The sequence below is a fragment of the Phoca vitulina genome, unplaced genomic scaffold (assembly GCF_004348235.1).
Source record: "Phoca vitulina isolate PV1807 unplaced genomic scaffold, GSC_HSeal_1.0 scaffold40, whole genome shotgun sequence".
Classification (NCBI taxonomy): Eukaryota; Metazoa; Chordata; class Mammalia; order Carnivora; family Phocidae; genus Phoca; species Phoca vitulina.
Window position 1 is genome coordinate 21,121,608 of NW_022589743.1, and position 23,414 is coordinate 21,145,021.

General features: G+C 54.7%; 1 protein-coding gene across 2 annotated transcripts; it reads left to right on the forward strand.

Annotated features, from left to right (window-relative positions):
* Positions 1 to 597: 597 nt before the first annotated feature.
* SLC13A2 (solute carrier family 13 member 2) lies at positions 598 to 23,265 on the forward strand. 2 transcript variants are annotated; one of them, XM_032429125.1, is made up of 12 exons: positions 598 to 699; positions 15,136 to 15,264; positions 16,041 to 16,318; positions 16,438 to 16,643; positions 17,408 to 17,585; positions 17,683 to 17,805; positions 19,605 to 19,823; positions 20,024 to 20,112; positions 20,396 to 20,517; positions 21,640 to 21,801; positions 22,434 to 22,571; positions 23,092 to 23,265. In XM_032429125.1, exons 1-12 carry the CDS (start codon positions 598 to 600, stop codon positions 23,263 to 23,265), a joined length of 1,920 nt encoding a protein of 639 aa, XP_032285016.1. The 2 variants fall into 2 exon arrangements, with proteins under 2 accessions (XP_032285016.1, XP_032285017.1); XM_032429126.1 differs by having other exon boundaries at positions 16,182 to 16,318.
* The last annotated feature ends 149 nt before the right edge of the window (positions 23,266 to 23,414 follow it).

The window sequence follows — 23,414 nt, forward strand, 5'->3', positions numbered from 1 at the left end:
TGAATAAGAGATAGTCAGGACAGGTAACTTTGACAGTTTCCTTGATACCTGGAAGGAGGAGGAGGAGGGCTTACTTCAGACTGGCGGGACTCAATCTTAGACTGGAAACTCCTGGAGGGCAGGGCGTCTGGAGGCAGGGCTGCCTCGCTGGGCCCAGTAGGAACCGCTGTGAGGATAACCCGCGTTGGGGGAATAAAAGGAGAGAGGGGAGGCTGAGCTGGGGGGGCAGGGGTCTTGCCCCACAGAGGCTGGCTCTGGGGCTTCCTGGACATCCTTCCCTCTCCAACTTCTCCAGACGCAGCCCTTAGCAGCCTCCGCACAGAAGGAGTTAACTGGGCTTAACTTCTTGGAAGAACCTGAAGTTTTTATTCCTTTCTTTGCAAAGTCTTCCTGATCTTTACACCTCCGGCAGGTCCCTCCTCCTTACTCTCACCTCCTGGACTCCAAAACAGTCTGATTGCCAGGGTGGGTCAATGGTTAACACTCAACCAGCTTTATATAAGCTTGCCCCTGGCTGGCTGCCTACCTGCTGCATCGCTCCTTCAGCTCAGTGGGTCCCGGATGCCACGGCTCCAGCAACCCTTGCGGGTCCACACCATGGCCACCTGCTGGCAGGGCCTGTGGGCCTATCGCTCCTACCTGCTTGTGTTCTTCCTGCCCATTTTTCTGCTGCCCCTGCCCATCCTCCTCCCCAGAACGGTAAGGACTCTGGGTTTGGCTCCAAAGGGGTGGAGGGCAGTCTGGACGAGGGCTGGGCATCCTTAGGACCAGCATAGTTTACTCATCCTTCCCTGGCCTGGAAATGAGGCTATGACCTCCTGGTCCTCCCGAGACTGAGGGTTGAGAGGTCAAAGGGGGCTTTTGCTTGGCACCCAGGATTAGCAGCCCAAGGCGAATTGCTTAGGTGCACTCGAAATCTACTGCCTTGGGAGATAGGAAGCCAGTTCCGGAAAGGGGTGCAGGTGGAGGCAGCTGGGGTTCTCTGCCTACTGTGTGCTCGCCCAGCCTTGCTGGGCTCAGTGGGACGTGAGCAGGGCTGGCTGCTGGAAACCAGTGAAAGGGAGTAGGAGGAAGCTGGCTTCAGGCAGTTTATGCCTTTAAGAGTGCAACCAGAGGGACACCTGGGCGGCTCAACCGGTTAAGGCTCTGCCTTCGGCTCAGGTCATGATCCCAGGGTCCTGGGATCGAGCCCCGCGTCTGGCTCCCTGCTCCACGGGGAGCCTGCTTCTCCCTCTGCTGCGCACTCTCTCTCTCTCAAATAAAGAAATAAAATCTTAAAAAAAAATAAATAAAAGAGTGTAAGCAGAAAGAGAAAGAGCTCACCCTTGATCCCAAGGGCTAAGTCAGCTGAGGGAGAGGGGTAGGAATTGGACAACGGGACCCTGCCGGTGGGCACCATAGACAGTGTACCCCGGATGGAGGGAGAGGTGCTTACAGCCTACTTCCCTCCACCAAGCAGCAGGTACCATAACTTCGGCTCCAATTTACTGGAGCCCCCACCACATGCCCTGGACTGTGCACCCAGTAACCCTTCCTCTCATCTTCCCCCTCCCCCTGATGGACCCTCCCTCTCATCTTAAGAGGCAAGCCTGCCTATCCCAATTTACAGATGGGAAAAGTGAGGTTAAGTCACTTACCCAAATCCCAAGGCAGATCCTGGTTTCATGGAGCTTGGCTATAATACATTTTGGAGGCCCCCTTGTAAGTAAAAGACCATAAAATTATGAATCTAAAATTATGGGGCTTTTGGGAAGGGTCAGTTCAGGAGGAGGGTCTTGAAGTTCAAGCTTCGCCCGGTAGGTCACAGACTGTGGCAGAGCTGGGGGTGTGGTCTAGCTTCTCTTCACCCTGCCACCTCCTCGAGGCCGAGACAGGATCCTGGCCCTGGCCCCACCCACAACCCCAGGCATGCCCATTATCATCCTTTTATCACAAAAAGGGAAATCGAGGCAAGCTTTTTGTTCATGGTATCCCAAAGGGGTGAGAGAATGGGGATACCGTGGCCCAGCTCTTGAGACCCTGACACTTGGTAAGTGCAAGGCCTGGCTGACCTTTAAGACCCTCCTCTTGGGCCAAAGCCAGGGACAGCTCCGTGCTGGGGACCCATCTGATGGGTTTTCAGACAGCTTGGGCCAAGTGTGTTCACTGCAGGAGGAAGGACAGGCAGGGACCCTGATTCCCATTTCCCTCCTCAGGAAAGTACAGCCCAGAAAGATTCAGCAACTTACCTAGGGTCGCACAGGAAAGCCGGAGTCAGGAGAAGCCAGGCCCCCCGGCGGGAGGGCTAGGAGTCAGGAGCCCCCCGCACCACCCCCCACCCCAGCCCTGCTGCCTGCTTTGGCCTCACAGACGCTTTCATCCCTGTCCTGACTCGGATGAACTGTTCCCGGTCCTCCCTGTGGAATCTGGCCCCTCGGCTCGAGCCCTGGTAACCAGCTCTTCTCAAGGACTTTATCCCCTCTCCAGCCTCATCAATTTTCCCCTCTCTCCTAATCTCTCCCATCAGCATACAATCTCTCTCACTGTAAAAAACCAAACAGACCCTCCTTGAATCCCACAATCCCTCCACAGAGGCCTGCTTTCTCTGTCTCTCTCAAGATGGAAGGTCTCCAAATCTGTCTGCACGGCACGGGTCTTTCCTTAAGACAGCTCCAGTCTCCAAGGGGCTACCTTCCACTCCCCCTCCCCCCCCCCCCGCACCCCCCCACCCCCACCATCTCCCCCCCACACTCTCCCCCCATTCCCACTCTCTCCCTAGGTGACTTTGACTGTCTGCATACTGACAACTCTCCAATCTTAACCCCAGCCCTAACCTCTAAACTCAGTATTACCCAGCTAACACTGGACACTTGCTCCTGAATCTTCTCTTTTATTTTATTTTATTTTTTTCAAAGATTTTATTTATTTATTTGACAGAGAGAGACACAGCCAGAGAGGGAACACAAGCAGGGGGAGTGGGAGAGGGAGAAGCAGGCTTCCCGCCGAGCAGGGAACCCGATGCGGGGCTCGATCCCAGGACCCTGGGATCATGACCTGAGCTGAAGGCAGACGCTTAACGACTGAGCCACCCAGGAGCCCCCTGAATCTTCTCTTTTAAACAGCATATGCTTCTACACTTACCATCCAAAACAACACCGCTTGCTCATCTTTTCCAGCTGGCTCTTCCTGCTCTCTTACCAAGATGTGGTTCAACTTTCTACTTCCAAGCCACTCCTTTTTTTTTTTAATATTTTATTTTTAAGTAATCTCTACACCCAACGTGGGGCTCGAACTCACAACCCCGAGATCAAGAGTTGCATGCTCTACCCACTGAGCCAGCCGGGCGCCCCAGAGCCATTCCTGATTCCTCTTTTTCCTTCATTTCCACATGCACCAGCGGGTCCTGTTGACTTGAGATCTATGAAATACTCTGAATGGGATTGCTTGCACTGCCTCCCAAGTGGGTGCAGGTCGCCATCATTTCTCTCCTCTCCCTCCCCAGACCATTCTTCACCCAACCACTACCCTGTGGAAGCCCTTACACAGGCTTCTCGTCAAACTCGAAATAAAACCCAAACCTCTTAGAGTAGCCAGGAGTCCCTGGGGCTCCACTCCTGGAGACTCCGTGGTCCCCAATGCCTCATATCGTCCCTCTTCCTTCACTCTTCTCCAGCCTCACCCACTTTCTCCATGCTCCTCAAATTGCTCGGTCTCCCTGCCTGGAATCTTCTTTCCCAGATGACTGCTTCTCATTCCTTGGGTTTCAGCCTCAATCCGCCTCCTCAGAAAAAGCCTTCCCTGACTGTCGCCAGTCAGGCTCTATTAGGAACCCCTGTTGTTCTATGTAAAGAGCTTTCACTATCCGAAATGATGCACTTGTTTACTTTCTATTTATTCTCCGACTACCCACACTAGACTGTGGGCTCCATGAGGGCAGGGACTTTGTCTTTCTCCATGCAGAATCCCCAGTACCTGGCACATAGTAGGTGCTCAACAAACACCTGTAGAATGAATGCAGGAATGTGGGCAAAAAGGACCTTGTGTTGAGTCCCTGCTGTCTGTAGTGAGTCCCCAAGCTTACCTCCATGCCCCTGGCCCCTGAAGTGGGAAGGAAGAGCCCCACACAAGGCTCAGACGGGTAGTCCATACTGTAACAGTTGATATTTACCGAGTATTTTTTACGTGCTAGCCATGGTGCCAAGCACTGCAAAGCACTAACCCATTTATGTCTCATAATAACCTCTGAGTTACTGTGAGGGTACTACTATTACCCCATTTTACAGACGTATCAATTGAGGCCCAGAGTAGTAATTTGTCTGAAGTCCCAGCTGGAGAAAGGCAGAGGCTAAACTGGAACCCGGCCTTGGGGGTCTCTGCCCGAGGCTGTCCAGGGATACAGGCTGGTGGCCCCGTTATGAGTCACCTCTTGAGCCACCTACCCTCGTGTCCATCCAGCCAGCAGCCAGTCCTCCCACTGTGCTGCAGTCTGATGAGCTCCTGCTCTGTGCTAGGGGTTACTGAAAAGGAGCAGAGGCTTCTGTCCTTAAGTTGCTGTCAGAGGAACATGTATTTACCCAGAGATATAGCTGGAAGGCTGAGGAGCTCAGAGGAGGGAGCAAATCCTTCCCACTGAGTCAGGGGCGAACCCCAAGCAGGTGGCCTTTGAGTGGGGCCTTGAAGGCTGAGTGGGATGCCGACAGTCAGAGGCATCCTTAGCAGGCAGGCCGGGGGAAGGCAACTGCAGGAGCAAAGGTGTCGGGGCTGGAATCATAGGGTGTGTTCCAGAAATAGCAACCGAATCCTGGAAATGCTCGTCATCCTCTGGTGGCCCCAGGGGACAAGGGACAGTGAGGAGGACAGGGCCTCCTCACTGCTCCCCCAACCCTGCCACTAGACAGTGAGAAGCACCATGGGTGTGCCCCAAACCTGACACCCACTCGCTCACCCATCAGGGAGCACGTACTACGTCACAAGGACTGTTTAGGTGCGGGGGGATGGGGCTGGAAAGACACGCAGAAGCATATGCTGTGAAAACCGTAGGACAGGCTGTGACTATGGCTTAGGGATGGGTTGCTCGGGATAGGTGGTCAGGGAAGGCCTCCCGGAGCAATGGTATTTACCCTCGGACCTGAATGGCGAGTGAGAGGCAGTCAAGCACAGCTCTGAGCAAAGAGCCGTCCAGGCAGAACACACGGTGCAAAGGCCCAAGGCCAGGAGCGAGCTTGGCAAGCTGGAGGGATGAACAAGGCCAGCGTGGCATGGGGAGCCGAGCCGCGGGCAAGACGGTGTATGTTCAGTTAGAGAGGAAGGGGGAGGTGAGCCAACGTCGTCAGCCCTGCAAGGCCAGGGGAAGGAGTGAGGATTTTTAGGGTCAAAAATGCTGGTTTCCCCCCTCCCCACGGGACCATCTGGAAAAACAGTCTCCTAGGGGCCCAGTGTTTGCCAGGACAGAGCTCAGCTCGAATCCAGATTGTATTTTCAGGAAGAACAGAAGGCAGAATTTCTTCCTCGGAATCAGCGGCACTCCTAGACTATACGCGCGGTCTGTCGTTGCCGGCCCGCGTGAGCTGTAAGACCCGTGTAACTAAAGCACCCTGACCAAAAGCTATTCCTGAGCTCCAGAGACGGAGCAGGACTTAGATGATTCACTGTGGACATGAAGACTGAACGTGGAATCTGGACCTCAGTGCTGGGGTCCGCCTTTATCTTTTGAAACTTCCTGGCTCTTGGTCAAGAAGGCAGAGTCCAGGGAACAAAACGGATTTGGGGAGCCAGACAGATGTGGGTCCAAATCCACTCTGTAGCATGTATGGCCTGTGACCTCACCAACCCTGTCCACTCTAAGGGACTGCGTGAAGACAGAACGAGAACCCGTGTACGTAGGCTTCCTGGTACCCGGGGCCCAGTACAGGGCGGTTCCCTGTGCCCTGTGCCTCTCGTCTGAATTCCTAGCCCCTGGAAAGCACAGCTAGCCCCAGGCACTGCGTGGACACCTGACTTCTTTTCCAGAGATGACTTCCGTTCACAGGGGCTGTTGTCCTGACGAGAGGGCCTCAGTGTCCCCACCTGTGAATCGGGAAGGTGAGGTGCAGCTGGTCACCCGCACAAGAGCAGTGAGGTGTCCCTAAGTGTAGCCACCACCAGGAGACAGGTTTTCTGGCCTCTGGGGGGCCTGGGAGTAGGACTGGGACTCAGCCTCCAAGGCCGGAGGAGATGCCTGGAGGAGAGAGAGACGTTTCCCCAGTCTGGACTTTGTTCCCAAATTATCAAATTATGTCCATGCCCATCAGCACCTGCTAGGTGAGGGTCAGGAATGGGCAAACAAGGTAGAGTCTTCAACAGTAGTTTCCTGGATAGAACCCAGTGGCAAGGCCTGGGCTGCTGTGGGGATCGAACACACGGAGTGTGGGAATGCTTTGCTCACAGTCACTCCTGCCTGCCATTTTGCTCCTCAGTGGACACAGGCAGACCTGGCCCCCAGCCCAAACTGGGAGGTCAGGACTCTTCCCCCCATGTTTGTCTTCTCTGATACTCAGAGATCCATTGTTTCCCTTTGGCCTCTTAGAACAGAAGATGATGCAACCTACTCATTCACACTGTGGCGCAGAACTAAACAAAGATCTCCGTAGTGAGATCAGGCAGAGGGAAGACAGGCAGCCAGCCAGCCTCCATTGCTTGCTTTTAGCAGAGCCTCAAAGGCCGGCGGGGGCCGGAATGCTTACGAGTGGGAAAGGGGAGGCTTCGGGGGTGCCCCAACTGGAGGCTGTTAGCAGGGGAAGCCGGAGGGGGCCGATCGACACGGGGCATCTTGTGTGATTGCTTAGGGATGCGTATTTGGCTTTCACTGGTTGGTCCAGAGTTGGAAGTGGGGGTAGAGAGTGGGGGCGGAACAGGAAAGCTGGCCGTCATTGAGCAAATCCAGACTGTTTGGGCCAATTGCTGTAGAGGCTGTGGTTTGGCAACCCGGGCTGGTTGCTGCACACACTGCAGGACATATTTTTCTATGTGGACTGGCCATCGTCGCCTTTGCAAATTCAGTCTCTTGAAAAGATTAGGTATTTAGCATGGGCCCAGTATTCTTGGAAAGAATATCACACACTCCAGCCTACTCTGCACCTCCTTCCCCAAGTCCCTTCAGCCCGCCTCCTCTCCCTGGGGTCACTGCCATGCGTCTAGACACCCAGGGCAGGCACGTGGGAGTGTTCTCCTCCCATTCCTCCCTATCCAAGCCATCAGCCCTCACCCAAACCCTGTCTTCTCCTACCCCCTCTGGAGTCTGTCCTTTCTATCTCCACTGCCATGACCTGCTCTGAGCCCCGCCATCTGCCCACTGGACACCCAGCACGGCCTCCTAGGGCTTCCTGGGGCCTCCTGGCCTCCCATCCTGTGTCTTCCAATTCATCCGCCACAATATAGCAGGTCTAAGCTCCCTACTTTCATCTTTATTTTATTTTATTTTAGACTTTATTTATTTGAGAGAGAGAGACAGAGATAGCAAGAGAGAACATGAACAGGAAGGAGAGGGAGAAGCAGGTTCCCCACTGAGCAGGGAGCCCGACGTGGGGCTCGATCCCGGGATTCCGGCATCATGACCTGAGCTGAAGGCAGACACTTAACTGACTGAGCCACCCAGGCGCCCCCCTAATTTTATCTTTAGATGATGTATTTATTTAATTAGATGGCACACTCACATCGTATGAAATTTGACGGTACCAGAGAGTGAAATGGAGAGGTCCTGCTCCCACCCTCGTCCCCGCGGCTGTCCAGAGGGCAGTCTCAGTGACCAGCATGGTGGCTGTCCTCCAGAGCAGGGACTCCTCTTCCTTGGGAATCTGTGGGGAGGATTCAGGGAGTCTGTGAACTTAGATGGGAAAAAAAAAACAAAAACCCTATATTTTATTGTCAATAACCTCTAAAAGAAATTTAGCACTTCCGGGGCACCTGGGTGGCGCAGTCGGTTAAGCATCTGCCTTCGGCTCAGGTCATGATCCCAGGGTCCTGGGATCGAGCCCCGCATCGGGCTCCCTGCTTGGCGGGAAGCCTGCTTCTCCCTCTCCCACTCCACCTGCTTGTGTTCCCTTTCTCGCTGTGTCTCTCTCTGTCAAATAAATAAATAAAATCTTAAAAAAAAAAAAAAGAAATTTAGCACTTCCTTCTGTTATGAATGTAGATAACAAACCACAGCGGTATTAACCGTATCTTTGATTTTGCCGCCAGGGCGAGTGGCGGGTACAGCCCCATTGCCTGGGAGCTGTTGCAAGCACCTTGAAATACTGTTTAAGTTCCTCATGACTTTGTAGTTACAGTAACCATTAGCCAGTGAAGGTCTTATTAGCTGAGACAGAGTAACATATATCATGACCTTGTCCATTTTTCATATTTTAATAACTGTATTTCAGTATAATTGGTTTCCTTTATAATTCTATGCATTTTACTTAATGTATTTAAAAACATGATTCTAACGAGTTAGAAGGCTTCATCAGACTGCCACGGGGACCCAGGTACAGAAAGAGGGTAAGAATCCCTGAATCAGAGATTTTCCCACATATATACAAACACTTGTGCATATATTTTTTAAAATCACACAGGGCAAGGGGCGCCTGGGTGGCTCAGTCGGTTAAGCATCTGACTCTTGGTTTTGGCTCAGGTCATGATCTCAGGGTCGTGAGATCGAGCCCCAAGTTGGGCTTTGCACTGGGTGTGAAGTCTGCTTAGGATTCTCTCTCTCCCTCTGCCCCTGCTCATGTATGTTCTCTCTCTCCCTCTCTAAAGTAAATAAAATCGGTTTTAAAAAATCACATTGAGTGGCATTAGTGTAACCTCACCATGTCACTCTCTCCTCTTAAAACCTTGTAAGGGCCTCACTTTTCACCACTGTCTTCCAGATAAAGTCCTAGATCTCCCCCAAGGCAGACAAGGCCTTTTCCAAGCGATATACCCCTCCGAGAATGCATCAAGATCTTTTATGCTTCATTCTCTTCCCCCTCTGCTCACTCCCTCACTTCAACACCTCTTGCCCACCCACCCACTGAACTCCTCTTCATCCCTCAGCACCCGTTCAGTGTCCCCTCTGGAAGCCTTCCTCAGCCCAGACAGACGGAGGCTCAGGGAAGGGTCGCTTCTCCCCTGGGATCCTACTCTGGTCTCGCCCTTGCCGTGGTTCTTGGTCAGCTGCCACCTAGTACCTCACCTCACCCACAGACCTGGGAGTGCTCACTGCCAGCAGCATCCCCTGCTCACCAGGGGCAGAGGGGCAGTGGGAGTGACCCCCTATGTGCCAAGCCATCCCCCCTCCCTGGGTTAACCTTCAATCACCAGGAGGAATAAGTGGTGACAGCTCGGAGACTACGGGCATATTTGCAGCTGCCCACCAGCCCCGGGCTGCTCTGTGCCCGTCACGGGTAAAGGCCATGATGCCCACAGGTCCCACACCTTGCCCACACCCCGGGTCCAGAGTCTGCACTGGACTCTCTGGCACTTTCATCTCCATGTGTGCCTCATGAATCCACCCTGGTTCCCCAGGATCCCGGGAGTACATTCATCTCCCAACACCAGCCCCACCATCCGCTCATCGCCATCGATGGTCCTTTATGACATATTCACATCCTTTATCCTTATAATAGCCCGGTGAGGCAGGTGTTTCTTTTATTCCCATTTGCAGATAAGGAAACCACATAAAGGAGATAAATGTGTGTACAGCTGGAAATGATCAGTGTTGCTTTTTTATTTTTTTCTTTATTTGAGAGAGAGACAGAGAGACAGAGATAGCGAGAGAGAGCACGAGCTGGGAGGAGAGGGAGAAGCAGAATCCTGACTCCAGCTGAGCAGGGAGCCTAACTAGGGGCCCGATCCCAGGCCCCCGGGATCATGACCTGAGCCCAAGGCAGACTCTTAACCAACTGAGCCACCCAGGTGCCCTGATCAGTGTTGCTTACAAAAAAAGAAAAGAAAAAGCTGAGAGAGGTACCCATAAAGCTGGGCCTGGGCATGCAGGTTTTCTGACCTCTGACCTGTGTTTCCCATTACAAAAGAAGCAAGCTGCCAGCCTTGGGGTTTGGAAGCCCTCTGAGCATTTATCTCTTCTGTCCACTGTTGGCTTTGCCGGGCAGCCCGCCCACCGTGGGCCTAGGGGCCAGCCCACATGGGGGCACTCAGAGTCCAGAGGGCCAGGGCTGGGCCTGACTCATGTCTGTGTCCCTAGTGCCTGGTGCTCTCATTCATGCATTCAGACTGTCAACTCCATGTAGGTGCCTGATGGGGTCGGCAGAAACAGACTCGGGCCTAGCTCCCTAGAGAGTATGGTCTGATGAAAAAGTTGATGTAAAATCAAGAAATTCATGAAACAAAGTGTTTAATTATAGCCTGTGATAAGTGCTATGCAGAAGAGGGACAGGGGCTTAGTGTGTGAAAAAAGGGAATATAACCGAGCCTCAAACCCATGGAGGATTCCCCGAAAAAGGAATACTTGAGCTGAGATCTCAAGAATGAGTAGACATCAACTGGGCAAAGTGGGAAGAGAGGAAGTTATGTGTGTGCAAAGGCCCTGTGGCTGGGAGGAGGATGGAGTATTTGAGGAACTGGAAGAAGGCTAGTGTGGCTGGAGCAGAGAGCAAGGAGGAGAAGGCTCAAATCAGCCCCAAACTTCTCCTGAGAGCAGTGGGATACTTTGAGCTGCTTTGAGGTGAGTGCGTCCGTGTTGGAGGATTGGGGTGAATTAAACAGATCTGTGACTCGAGATCACTCTGCCTGCAGCAAAGAGAAGAGATTTCAGGGGCAAGAGAGGAAGAGAGGTGAATGAGGAGACCTTGTAGGAGTGTTGGTGACAGATGCTGGGGCTTGGACAAGGCTGGTGGCCGAGAGCTGGAGAGAAGTCGATGGGGGCATTTGAGGCATAGAACCAACAGGACTGCAGACCTGGAGTGGAGAGAGTATTTGTCCAACGAGTGCCTGACAAACAGTTGAGGGGCCCAGGGCTTGACCCCCAGGGGCTCCCAGTAGCAGCGACTTCCTTGGGTAGAGGTGGGTGTGGCACAAGTGGGAAAGGAGGATTTCACACTGAGGCCAGCACCAGCCAAAGAGCCAGGGGTGAGACCCGGAGGTGAAAAGACTCACTTCCCTGTCCTCAGGAGCTCATAAACGGATACTGAGGGAGGAGCAAATCCTCAGCCGAGGCACAGGGCTGGAGAGCACCTTCTCTGCCAGACAGGGCAAGGGGGAGGTAGTGACAGAGGGAGCAAGAAACATTAGCTGCCAGGAAAAAAAACTTGTAGAGACCCCTGCTCCTGCCCAGAGAGGAATTCCACTTGGAGATGGACCTAGAAGCTTAGAAAGTTCCCAAGGTGATTCAGGGAATCCACAATAGTTGGTGCTAGACCATTTTTTTCTTTCTCTTCACCTTAAGGCAGGGATATAACTGGGACCCAAGGGAGCAAGAGCACCTGGCCGTGAGGACCCCAAACAGACCAGGTTGGGCCACTCGCCGCTGACAAAACCCAAAGGCAGAGAGACAAGTGGTGGCAAAACAAGAAAGGGATTTATTTCAACAAGGCTGACACCGGGAAGACAGCAAACTAGTGTCTCAAAGACGGTCTCCAAAGTGCTGAAAGTTCATCCAGGTTTCTATAAGGAAAATGTGGGACAAAGGAAAGGTCCCTGCAGGTGGGCAGGAAAGGTCAGTCATGCAGGTTCTTGCGGTTGTCAGGGCAGTCCCTGTTGCTTGGGGGGTAGTTTTGGTTTCCATCACGGGATGCTTTGCCTGCATCTTTTTTGCCTGAGATAATAGATAAGCTGAAAAGAAGAACTTAGGGGCCTCTGGGTGGCGCAGTCAGTTGGTCATCCTATTCTTGGGATTCTTTTTTTCTTAAAGATTTATTTATTTATTCAGGAGAGAGAAAGAGCACAAGAGGAAGGGCAGAGGGAAAGGGGCACCGAGTGGAGCCCAACCTGGGGCTCTATCTCACAACCCTGAGATCACGACCTGAGCCAAAACCAAGTCAGTCACCATTTCGTTTTTTTTTTTAAGATTTTATTATTTATTTATTTGACAGAGAGAGATACAGTGAGAGAAGGAGCACAAGCATGGGGAGTGGGAGAGGGAGAAGCAGACTCCCTGCTGAGTAAGGATCTCGATGCGGGGCTCGATCCCAGAACCCTGGGATCACGACCTGAGCCGAAGGCAGACGATTAACCGACCTAGCCACCCAGGTGTCCCAGTTACTTTGAAATACAGTAATAAAAATATGAAAAAGCCAGTTGCAATTCAGAAATACAGGTGATTATTCATGCATTAAAGATCTAGCATTGGTATAACTACCGTAACGCCAAAACGAGTGATGGATAGAAACAATATTTCGAGATACATTTTGACATAACGGCACCAACTGATCTGTGCCCGTACCTGATGGCTGATGGCCACGATCAAGGGCCTTTGTGACAAAATCACCCGCGGGACCACTAACTGCAGTATGGCTTTGTTGCCTATGTCTAGAGCCTTATTTAGATGTTAGCGCAAAGATGAAATCGTTTTCCCTCAGATTCCTTGAAATTCCATGCCCCAGTTAAGAACCCTACGACCCAGGAAGAACAGGTCAGCAAGTTAGGCTACAGCTGGACAAGACTGCCCAGGAGGATGGGGACACGGGCTAGGGCCACCTGGGCCAGAGAGAGGATGGGGACACAGGGCTAGAGCCACCTGGGCCAGAGAGAGGATGGGGACACAGGGCTAGGGCCACCTGGGCCAGAGAGAGGATGGGGACACGGGCTAGGGTCACCTGGGCCAGAGAGAGGATGGGGACACGGGCTAAGACCACCTGGGCCAGAGAAAGCTTCTGGATGGGACTTTGAACCTGGTTTTGGGTTTGATCCAGAGACAGACAGACGACAAGGAGGGGGACTTGGGGAAGTTGTAAAGGGGTAGGGGAGCCATAGACGAACACACTGGAGCTCACAGGGGCAGGGTTAACTACCAACAGCTCTCTCTGGAGCACGGGAATGGGGTCTCAGAAGGGAAAGTTTGGGGTTTGAGTTTACCTGCCCGGAGCTTGATGGCAGGAAGTGGCAGTCCCCAGGAAAGACAGTTCTGTTGGAATCCAGAGCCCCAGCCCATCCACATACACCCCACTAGTCGCTGTGAACCTGAGGCTGGAGGGCACCCCCCAACTGTAAGGGATGGAGCTCAGGGTAGAAAGAGAAAGCTGAGGCTCAAGAACCACATGGCCTGACTTCTTCACTTGCCAACGTGTGATGCTGAGACATTGACTTCATTTATTTGTGCCTTTGTTTCTTCATCTGTGGAGTGGGAACCATAGTCAGTCATTACCTCACCGAGCCATGAAATGCGACAATCACCCGAAGCATGGGGCGCCCAAGGCCTGGCACGGAGCAGTCCTTGGGATACTTCTGCTGTCCTTAGCAGCTCTTTCTTCTTGAATCAGCAGTGACCGGGCAGCCCAGCCCCCTCCTTGTCTCTGGCCAGAGAATTCCGAGTCAGTTGTGGGGAGGGGACGCCAGGGTCCAGAGGGGCTGGCCTGCCCTTAGCCCCAGGGGAGGATGAGTAACTGTCCGCTGCCTCCCTTGCAGGTGAGGAAGGGCTTGAGAACAGCAACTTCAGCAGAACCAGCCTCTTGGTTGGGGCGGGGGGGGGGAGGGGTGAGTCTCTGGGCGAAGGTCAAGGTGGCCCCACCCCTGGGGCCAAAGAGTTCACGTCCAGGGTGAGGAGAGCTGGTGGAAGTTTCATGATGAGAAAGCAAGCCTGGCGTCAGGCAGACAGACCTGGCCCTACAGTGCGGTGCGCAGGCTGCGGGCTGTTCCACTCCAGGGTTTCCCAGAACACCGGGGAAACACCCTTCGAGTTCTGCAGTCTGGATGCCTTGCCTGGGTTCAATTCTGGCTCTGCCACTCCCCAGTTCTGTGACCTTAAGTGAGCCACTTACCCTCTCGAGCTCCTCTAGATCCTGGGCCCACCACACCCACCTTCAAGGCTGTTTGAGTTACGTGAAAACACCCAGCTCCTAAAAGTTGCTCCATAAACAGCAGCTTCCTCTTCTCCCAGGCTACCACCAGGAACCCTCCCCAAGCTTCAGGGCCCTAAGGGCAGGAGGTACTCAGGGGTGAGCACAGCCCAGCACCAGGTGTAAAAACAAGAAGGGGCAGGGCAGTCGAGACAGGTGAGAGAGAAGGCCTCCCAGCCCAATGTCCCAGCACGCAGCCCGGCAGCCCCTTCCACAAAGAGTGGGCAGATGCCCCAGAGGCCTCCTTCTAGCTAATGATCCTCCTTCCCTCCCTCCGGTGGCCCATGACTCTGGAGGCTGACTGCCATTTCTGCCCCAGGTCCCCTCCCAGGTCTGAGATCTGGTCTCTCTAGACTCAAAAGGAGGCCCTGTGAAAGAAAGAGGAGCTTCTGGTGCCCAAAGACTTGCAAGACGATGACCCAGGGTTTCCCCTCCAGTTCCCCGCACAACTCAGGGATGGGGGAAACTTTCACATATTCTGCAAATGTGTATGGCAGCTCCCGGAATTGTGTAATGCTATAGTCATGTCAGGCTTGCTGGGAAGGAGACCTCCCACCATTCCTAAACTTCCCAGTGGTTCATTCATTCAGAAAAGATTTGCTCTGAAGCCTGCTGGGTCCTGAGCTCCAAGCACCCAGATGCCACAAAAACGACTCTGTCCTCATGGAGCTCCCCTTCTGGGAGAGGAAACAAACATTCATTGCATCGTCATACAAATAGATTCTTGCAGGCTCTCACAAAGCCAGGGAAGGCCAGGGTGCCAGGCAGGAGTCCACACTGACCAGGCCCCAGTATCATCCAGATGAGCCCCCATCTCATCTAGGGGATCCTCACTTTGGCCCCCTGCAGTCCCCTTGGGCTGGGTGGGGCCTGATACCCAACTCTAGGCTCTCCAGTCCCTCCCGTGTGGCTGGATTATAACGTCTGGCCTCCCCAAGGTCAAAGACAAGGTGGTGAGTGCCTTGCTTTATTTTTTATTTCCGTTTTGAAATGGGAGTTTGGGCTCAGGAATCAATGACTGTGGGTTTCACAGGCTCTCCCTACACTGTTACCAATGGCCTGTTTTCTCTGGGGGCAAGAGGTGACATGACTCTGGGACACAGGCCTGCCCCCTCCAGCAGCTCTGCTACCCCCCTCCCGCCCACAGGAAGCCTACTGTGCCTACTCCATCATCCTCATGGCGCTCTTCTGGTGCACCGAGGCTCTGCCCCTGGCTGTCACCGCCCTCTTCCCCATCGTCCTGTACCCCATGATGGGCATAATGGATGCCTCTGAGGTAAGGCTCCTGGTAGGGAGGGGGGTCTGCCCTAAAACACTGGTGATGGAGGAAGCCTCATCACAGGCAAGACACACAGAAGAGGAGTCCAGGTCAGGGAGCACTAAGGGTAGAGTCAGCTAGAAGATGACAGGGCTGGGGGTGGGCGAGGGTACATTCTAGAAATGCCGAGTGCATGGTCGGTGTTGAGAGTTAATTCAAAGTGGATCAGGTGTAGGCTTTGAAAGTCAGCTAAAGAACTTGTATTGTCCTGGGTTAATGGCTCTGAAACGTGCATGTCTCAGGACCACCTGCAGGGTTGGTGAAAAACAGACTGCTGGGCCCGACCCCAGAGTTTCAGAGGCAGTAGACCTGGGGCAGGGCCTGAGCATTTCGTTCCTAGCAAGCTCCAGGTTGGGGATGATGCCGGTTTATGGACCACACTTGGAGAACCACTGCTGTACTTTCTAGTATCAGCACTAAATTCTCTATCTCCCAGTCAATGGCTTGAACAATGACTGGAATCAGGCTCGATTATCTCCCACTCATTTCTGAGGGGAGAAAGAAAGGGTTTGACAGGAAGAGAGGAACCTGGTTAATTTTTTTTTTTTTAAGATTTTATTTATTTATGTGACAGAGAGAGAGAGCACAAGCAGGGGGAGAGGGAGAGGGAGAAGCAGGGAGCCGGACACAGGGCTCACTACCAGGACCCCGGGATCATGACCTGAGCCAAAGGCAGTCACTTACCTGACTGAGCCACCCAGGCGCGCAGGAACCTGGTTAATTTTAAATGGAAGATAATCCAAAGACCATTTCTACTTGGTTCTGAGAGCCCAGGAGACCAACCTGTGTTTGTGGGAATGTCAGTGACTGTAGCCTGCAAGGCTAGGGGCATGGGAGACACCCCTTCCTGCCTCTCAGCTGTCCCTGCCTGCCAGGTCTGCATCGAGTATTTAAAGGACAGCAACATCCTGTTCGTCGGGGGGCTGCTGGTGGCCATTGCCGTGGAGCACTGGAACCTGCACAAACGCATTGCTCTCCGTGTGCTCCTCATCATTGGGGTGCGGCCGGCCCTGTGAGTTCCCACAAACCAGGACTGGAGAACCTGGAGCGGGTGGGGTGCTGGGGATCCAGTCCCTCAAGGGGACACTGGAACACCAGCCAGTGGGTCCGTCCGTCTCCATCTGTCCCTAGGCTGCTCTTGGGCTTCATGTTGGTCACGGCCTTCCTGTCCATGTGGATTAGCAACACGGCCACCACAGCCATGATGGTGCCCATCGCACATGCCGTTCTGGATCAGTTGCACAGAACGCCCACAGGCAAGGACGTAGAGGAAGGCAGCGAAAACCCCACCTTTGAACTCCAGGAGCCAAGTCCCCAGAAGGAGGTGACCAAGTTTGGTGAGAAAGGTGAAGCTTGACCCCGCTCTGCCCCAACCCCACCACCACCACCCTCCTCCAGCTCTTGGGGAGGGTCTGAGGTGACATCCATGACAGGGGTGGTCATCTCAGAGCTTTCAGGGAGAAAAAAGGGAGACGTGCAGCGACCAACTTGTCCTGGCTTGCCCAAGACTGTCCCTAGTTTTATTCTTTTTATTTATTTTTTAAAGATTTTATTTATTTATTTGAGAGAGAGAGAACACAAGCAGGGGAGGGGGAGAGGGAGAGGGAGAAGCAGACTCTCTGCTGAGCAGGGAGCCCGATGTGGGACTCGATCCCAGGACCCCGGGACCATGACCTGAGCCGAAGGCAGACACCCACCCAACTGAGCCACCCAGGGGTGCCCCTGTCCCTAGTTTTAAAATGAAAAATCCCACGTTCTGAGAATCCCTTCAGTGCAGGGCCAAACAAGATGCCAGGTCACCCTGGGAGGCAGAGAGCTGGAGTCTGGGTGGGCTGTTAGAGATCCAGGCTCCCTTCATCCTATGTGCTTTGGATAATCCTCTTTCATTCTCTGTGCCTCAGTTTCCCTCTCTCAAGAGAGGTTGGCCAGGTGGTATCTGAGGGTTGAGCCAGCCTGAGACCTGAGGGAGTGCAAGCCCTTGCAGACCTGGACACAGCCTCTGCACACACCCCCCCCCAAGCCCGCCCCCCACCCACCAGCCTGGGTCTAGGCTGCTCGCTGACAAGGCCCGCCCCCCAGCCGAGCTCTCCTTTGTTCCCAGATAACGGGCAGGTGCACCCTGTCCCGGCCGCGTCTTTAGAGCCTACGGCACAACAGCAGGAACAGCTCCGCTTCAGCCAGGGCATGAGCCTGTGCGTGTGCTACTCGGCCAGCATCGGGGGCATTGCCACGCTGACCGGCACCACGCCCAATCTGGTGCTGCAAGGCCAAGTCAACTCGTGAGTGACGGGGGCACAGCGGGGGGGGGGGGGTGTCTGCACTTGCGCTGGGAGGCGCCTGGGGCAATGTCATGCGACAGCCCGCATCCCCCATCAGTCTCTTCCCCCAGAACGGCAACGTGGTGAACTTTGCCTCCTGGTTCATCTTTGCCTTCCCCACCATGGCCATCTTGCTGCTGCTTTCCTGGCTGTGGCTGCAGAGCCTCTTCCTGGGGTTCAAGTAAGTGGTGGCGGGAGTGAAAGAAGCCCGGGGGCCTGCCCTTACCCTCGGGAGATTCCGGTTGAGTAAGCAGGTAGCCATTGTGGCAAAGGGTGTAATCACAGACCCACTGAGAAAGCCTCTCTGTGCGCTTGCCCCCACCATGTGAGAGATTTACTGGATGGAGCCTATTACCCCATTTAGCAGATGAGCAAACTGAGGCTCATAGAGGGGTGTACAACTAAATTTGTCAATGCTGAGTTTGAAAACTAGGTCTCCTGATGCCCAGGCCAGATCCATTCCATAATGCTCCACGGTCCTTTGGTAAATGCTTAAGGAGCACACAGTGAGCATGGTCAGTTACAAAAGCATTTGTTGTGCTCTTACAGGACATCTGGCCCCGTGCAAGGCACTGAGAATAGGAGAGGATATTAGGCACAGCCCCTGTCCTTGGAGCTCACCATCTAACGGGTGGTGGTGTGGTGGGGGCCGTGACAGAGGGAACCCTGGGGGCTGTGGGAACACAGCCCAGGATAGTGGCGATCCCAGAAGGCCCCTGGGGGACACAACGTCTGAACCGAATCTTGTAGAACGAGAAGCCAGCCAGGTAGAGAATGGGGTAAAGGCATTCCAGGCAGTAGGAACAGCTTACACAAAGGTGCAGAGGCCAAGAAAGAGCGTGTGTTTGGGAAAACTCTGGTTCTATTGGTTGAAACGTAAGGGCAAAAAGGAATATCAGGAGTTGAAGCTGGAGAAGGAGGCAGGGGAAGATTATGGAGGATCCTGTGTGCCGCATCAAGAGTTGGGACCTTGTCCTTGAGGCCAAGAGTAGTAAATAGGTTTTAGTCTTACTTCCAACCCTGAGTTACTGGTAGTGACCAGAGGTCTGAGTTGACAATCTGGTGAGACCTCACTAGAGCTCAGTTGGAATTGAGTCTGGGATCGACTGGTGATGTCTGCTACCAGTGCGGGCTGAGAGTAGTGATAAGGGTGGTATTGTGGTAGGAGTTATTTGACTTTCCTGCTCAGGTGGCAGTGGTGGGAGGGTGAGGATGGAAGGGGGACATTGAAAGTTTTTAAGTATTGTTGCTGTACTTTGAAACACTCACTTGGACATGTGCAAGGTGGCTGGATCGAGGCTGGGGGCTGGTACAAAGCTAGGTGATAGTCAAAGAGACCCTCATATGCAGGGCACCGTGGGACATTCAAAGATGTGTGAGGTAGATGGTCTTTGCCACTGAGGAATTCACAGTCCGTCAGGGGAGTTGAGAGTTGCCCAAGTGGAAAGTTAAAAGTCAACCTAAGTTAAGCAAGGGGCACACAGAAGTGGGTGGCCGTCTCCTGTGTCCCTAAGAATGATGTGGGTGGGGCTAGGCTGGCAGGGGATGCCCAGAAGCAGGTAGGAGAGGGAGGGAAGGATTTTCTGAAAGGCTGCTGGAGGAAGAGAGTGGCGAATTGGGGCCAGAAGGAGTCGTGGGGTCCAGGCCTCTAGATCCTCCTCACCCTGGGCAAGGGAGGGCTTAGCGCAAGAAAATCTCTGGAGGGAAAGGGGGCCATTGGGACAGATGGAGCAGGGCTAAGCATGGGGAAACCGGCCCCTGGAGCCCCAGCCTTGCCTCTGCTAAATAAGAACCATGAACCCCCGAGAGTCTTCTGCTCTTCTTCCAAAACCTTGGGTGGGGCCAGGGCCAGGGTCTTCGTGTAGCAACCCTAAGGTGGCCTCTGCAGGCATCAGCATGTCACAGGTGCTCAGAGTCCCTTGCTCCCCTGCCTGGTGCGGGGTCCTCAGGAGCTGCCCCACCCCCCACCTCTGCCTGCAGCTTCCGGAAGAACTTTGGCATTGGGGGACAGGCGCAGGAGAGAGCACGGGCAGCCTTCCGCATCATCCAAACAGAACACAAGCTACTGGGCCCCATGACCTTTGCAGAAAAGGCTGTCTCTGTCCTCTTTGTCACCTTGGTGGTGCTATGGTTCACCCGGGAGCCGGGCTTTTTCGTTGGCTGGGGCAACCTGGCTTTTCCCAATAAGGATGGAAACAGGTGAGCATTCTTGGGGAAAGGGGGATACTTCCGGGGCTTACCTGGCTAAGGGAGGAGGGAAGGGAGAAGGGCCCCTGGTGCAGACCAGGAGGTGACATGGTGGGGAAGACTTGCTGGGAGGGGCTCCTCTCCATCGCCATTCCACCCTATGACCCTGAGCAGCCTGGAGCCTAAGCCTGCTCTCCTTGCCCTGCCCACAGCATGGCATCCGATGGAACAGTGGCCATCTTCATTGGCATAATTCTGTTCTTGGTGCCCTCCAAGATCCCAGGGCTGACTCCGGATCCAGGTAAGAACCTGGACTGGGGCAGGGAGGGGCCTCTGGGCAGCCCCTGCCTTCTAGCATGGAATGCACCTTCAACCACACTTGACAGGAATAGTCAAAGCCCAGACAGGTTGGGATGACTTGCCAAGGGTGCAGGGACTCAGGGACAAAGTAAGGATGCTGCAGAACTGGGGGTCCCTCTCCCGCATGCAGTAAGCTCTGATAGGGACTGACAGGGAGACCCAAGTGGAGGGGAGGAAAAACCTGTTGGCTCTTGGTGACCCGTCCTCCTCTGCTTGGGAAATAGAAAACCCGGGGAGGCTGAAGGCCCCTCCTGCCCTCCTCAACTGGAAGACGGTGAATGAGAAGATGCCCTGGAATATCGTCCTCCTGCTGGGGGGCGGTTTTGCCCTGGCTAAGGGCAGCGAGGTGAGAAAGCCCCGCCCCCTCCCCAGCCTGTTGGAGGGGGACCCTGCGGCAGGGAAAGAGGTCCCTGCTTCTATCCCACACAGGGGATCCCCACTTAGGAGAGGCAGGTTAGAGCCCCGTCTAAGAGAGGGGGAGGAAACACAGGCCATAAGGACCTCTGCCTGTTAGGGTCGCAAAGTCAAAGGCAAGGCAGGCTCCTCTGGTGGGCAAGGACTGTTCTCAGTGCCGACCCCGCCCCACCCCACCCCACTCCACCCCACTCCACCCGCCTCACCCTCCGCCAGACGGAGAATGCAACAGCTTTAGCACCAGGGAGTAGCTAGCATTGGGTGGACGCGGTTGGCCCGCTGAGGCCACCAGGGGGCGCCATGGTCACACCCAGCCAGGCTATAGGGCCCGGAGAGCGCATCATTCCCCAGAGCCTCCACCCAGGAGGGAAATCCCTGAACCTGCCTGCGCCCCTGGGCCTCCGTGTTCTGGCTAAGTTCGTTCACTGCACGGACAGGAGGCGGCTTCCCTGGGCCAGGGATCGGTGCCAGGGACTCCTGGATCTGAGGTTAGTTTTCACGGACTGTGGCAAGCACTGGGCTGCGTGCTGAGCGGGCAGCACTGTGTGAGATAAAGTCCCAGTGCCCTGGGACTCACAGTCTGGCAGTAGACACACGGACAGGGAACGACCTTGGAGCCCTCATGACCCTGTGGGCTGTCCCCATTCTGCTGTCAGCCTCTTCCCAGCATCTACCCAGGGCCCTTCCCCCTTCTCTCTCCTTGCCAATCTGCTGGGCTGGAGGAGGCCGGGAGAGGGCTGAGGATGGCCAGGGAGTTCCCAAGAGCTGTTGGGAGAACAGGAGTAAAAAGAGTTAAAGTCTTTACTCCCACCATGTCCCAGGCTTCCCAAGAAGGCCCTTTGGCCCCATCTCCTGGCTTCTCATCTGACCCTTCTCCCCATACCCAGGTGTTCTTCAAAATCACTAGAGGGGCCTCTTGGTTCTGGCTGGGTCTTATCTTCCTTCCCAAGCAGACCCGACTTCTGAAGACTCTAGAGAGGTGGAGGCAGGAGCAGGACCCTCCCAGAGACCCAGGAATCTCACCCCCTCACACACTATCTTCCTCTGCCTACAGAAGTCAGGACTGTCCGAGTGGCTGGGGGACAAGCTGACCCCACTACAGAATGTGCCACCTCCCGCCATTGCCTTCATCATCTGCCTCCTGATTGCCACCTTCACTGAATGCACCAGCAATGTGGCCACCACCACACTTTTCCTGCCCATTCTGGCCTCCATGGTGAGCTGGTCCCACAGATACACTTCTTCCAGGCAGCCCTTCTGCCCACCCTATCGGGGGGCCCCGCCTGCAGGTCAGAGTGAAACTGTCTGCACCTCCTCTCACTTCCGGGAGAAGACCCCTGAGCTTCCACCCTTCCCCAGACTCTTCAGCTACCTCGGGCCCCAGGGCCCTCTGGACCCTGACTCACTCCATCCCTGGTGAAGTCACCCCTTGAGTATCCGGATGGACCTCATTGGTGGCCTCGCCCACCTCCCTGGCCCAGTCCCTGTTCTGGTCAGTCCTGAGGTGACAGGTTGAAATGACTCCCTGGAGCGTCCCCAGCCCCTTCCTCCCCTGGCGCGTTCCCGCAGCCTTTGATGACACCCTGGAGCCCCTTTGAGATCCGTTTTATGGGCCCCTCCTCTCACCACGCCCCACTGGGCAGGGCCGCACACTCATCCCCTCCAGAGAGGTCAAGGGGCCCTTCCCAGGTCACCCAGGGCCTCCTGGCAGAAGTGGTGGGTTCGTGGCCAGAGTGCATGTTGTTGGCGGGTTGTCCTCCAGAGAGGGGAAGCGGGAGAATTGGGGGCCACGTCTTCCTCTCTGGGATGGGGACTGAGATCAGTTCTGCACACTGTGTCCCCATCCAGGCTCAGGCCATCTGCCTCCACCCTCTCTATGTCATGCTTCCCTGCACACTGGCCTCCTCCCTAGCCTTCATGCTGCCCGTGGCCACCCCCCCCAATGCCATTGTCTTCTCTTTCGGAGGTCTCAAAGTGTCCGATATGGTGAGTAGCAGTGGGGCTTGAATGCTGCAGCACCCCTCCCTGCTCTGTCCTTCCATCTTGGTGGACCACAAAGTAGTTTAAAGCCACTGAGGTTCTCAGAGTTAAGAGTGAACCCTGTCGGGGGAGGGGGGGAGGGGACAGCAGGGGAGGTTGCACCATGATCCCCAGTTGGAGCATCTTTGGACCCTGCCAAACCCCAGGACGTGTGAGAGGGAAAGGAGGGGGTGAGGAATTTAGGGGAGGCTCCAAGGTATGAGGCACCTGCACCCAGGGAGATGGACTCAGGGAGAACAGAGCCCAAGGCACTGAAAGCTCATGAAGGGCTTCCTTTTCCCTCCTTAGCACTGGGATGAAAGCAAGGGGCAGGGGCACTTCCTAGAGGTGCAGGTCAGACCCACAAGAAGATTTCTCAGGGAGAGTTTTGCTAGTAAGAGAGCTCCCGAGCCCCTGTGAGCCCCTAAGGGATAGGTTCTGGCCCAGCTCAGCAACTGGTCACTCAGACTGGCTCTACTTACACCAGGCCCGGACAGGATTCCTGCTCAACATCGTCGGAGTCCTGGTCATCACACTGGCCATCAATAGCTGGGGCAACCCCATCTTCCACCTGCACACCTTCCCCTCCTGGGCCAACGCCAACAACACGGCCAACACCAACAACATGGCCAACTGCCTGGCCACAACACCTAGCCCCTAGACCAGGGTATGATCTGGCCAAGACCAGGAAGACCCACCTGTTCGTATTGCTCTGAGCCAGGAGGGGACACCCAGGCTCTAAGCCAAACATTGAGAGAAAGCACATATATACAGAACCTCGTGTGTGTGTCTGTAAGGAAGGGGTGTGTG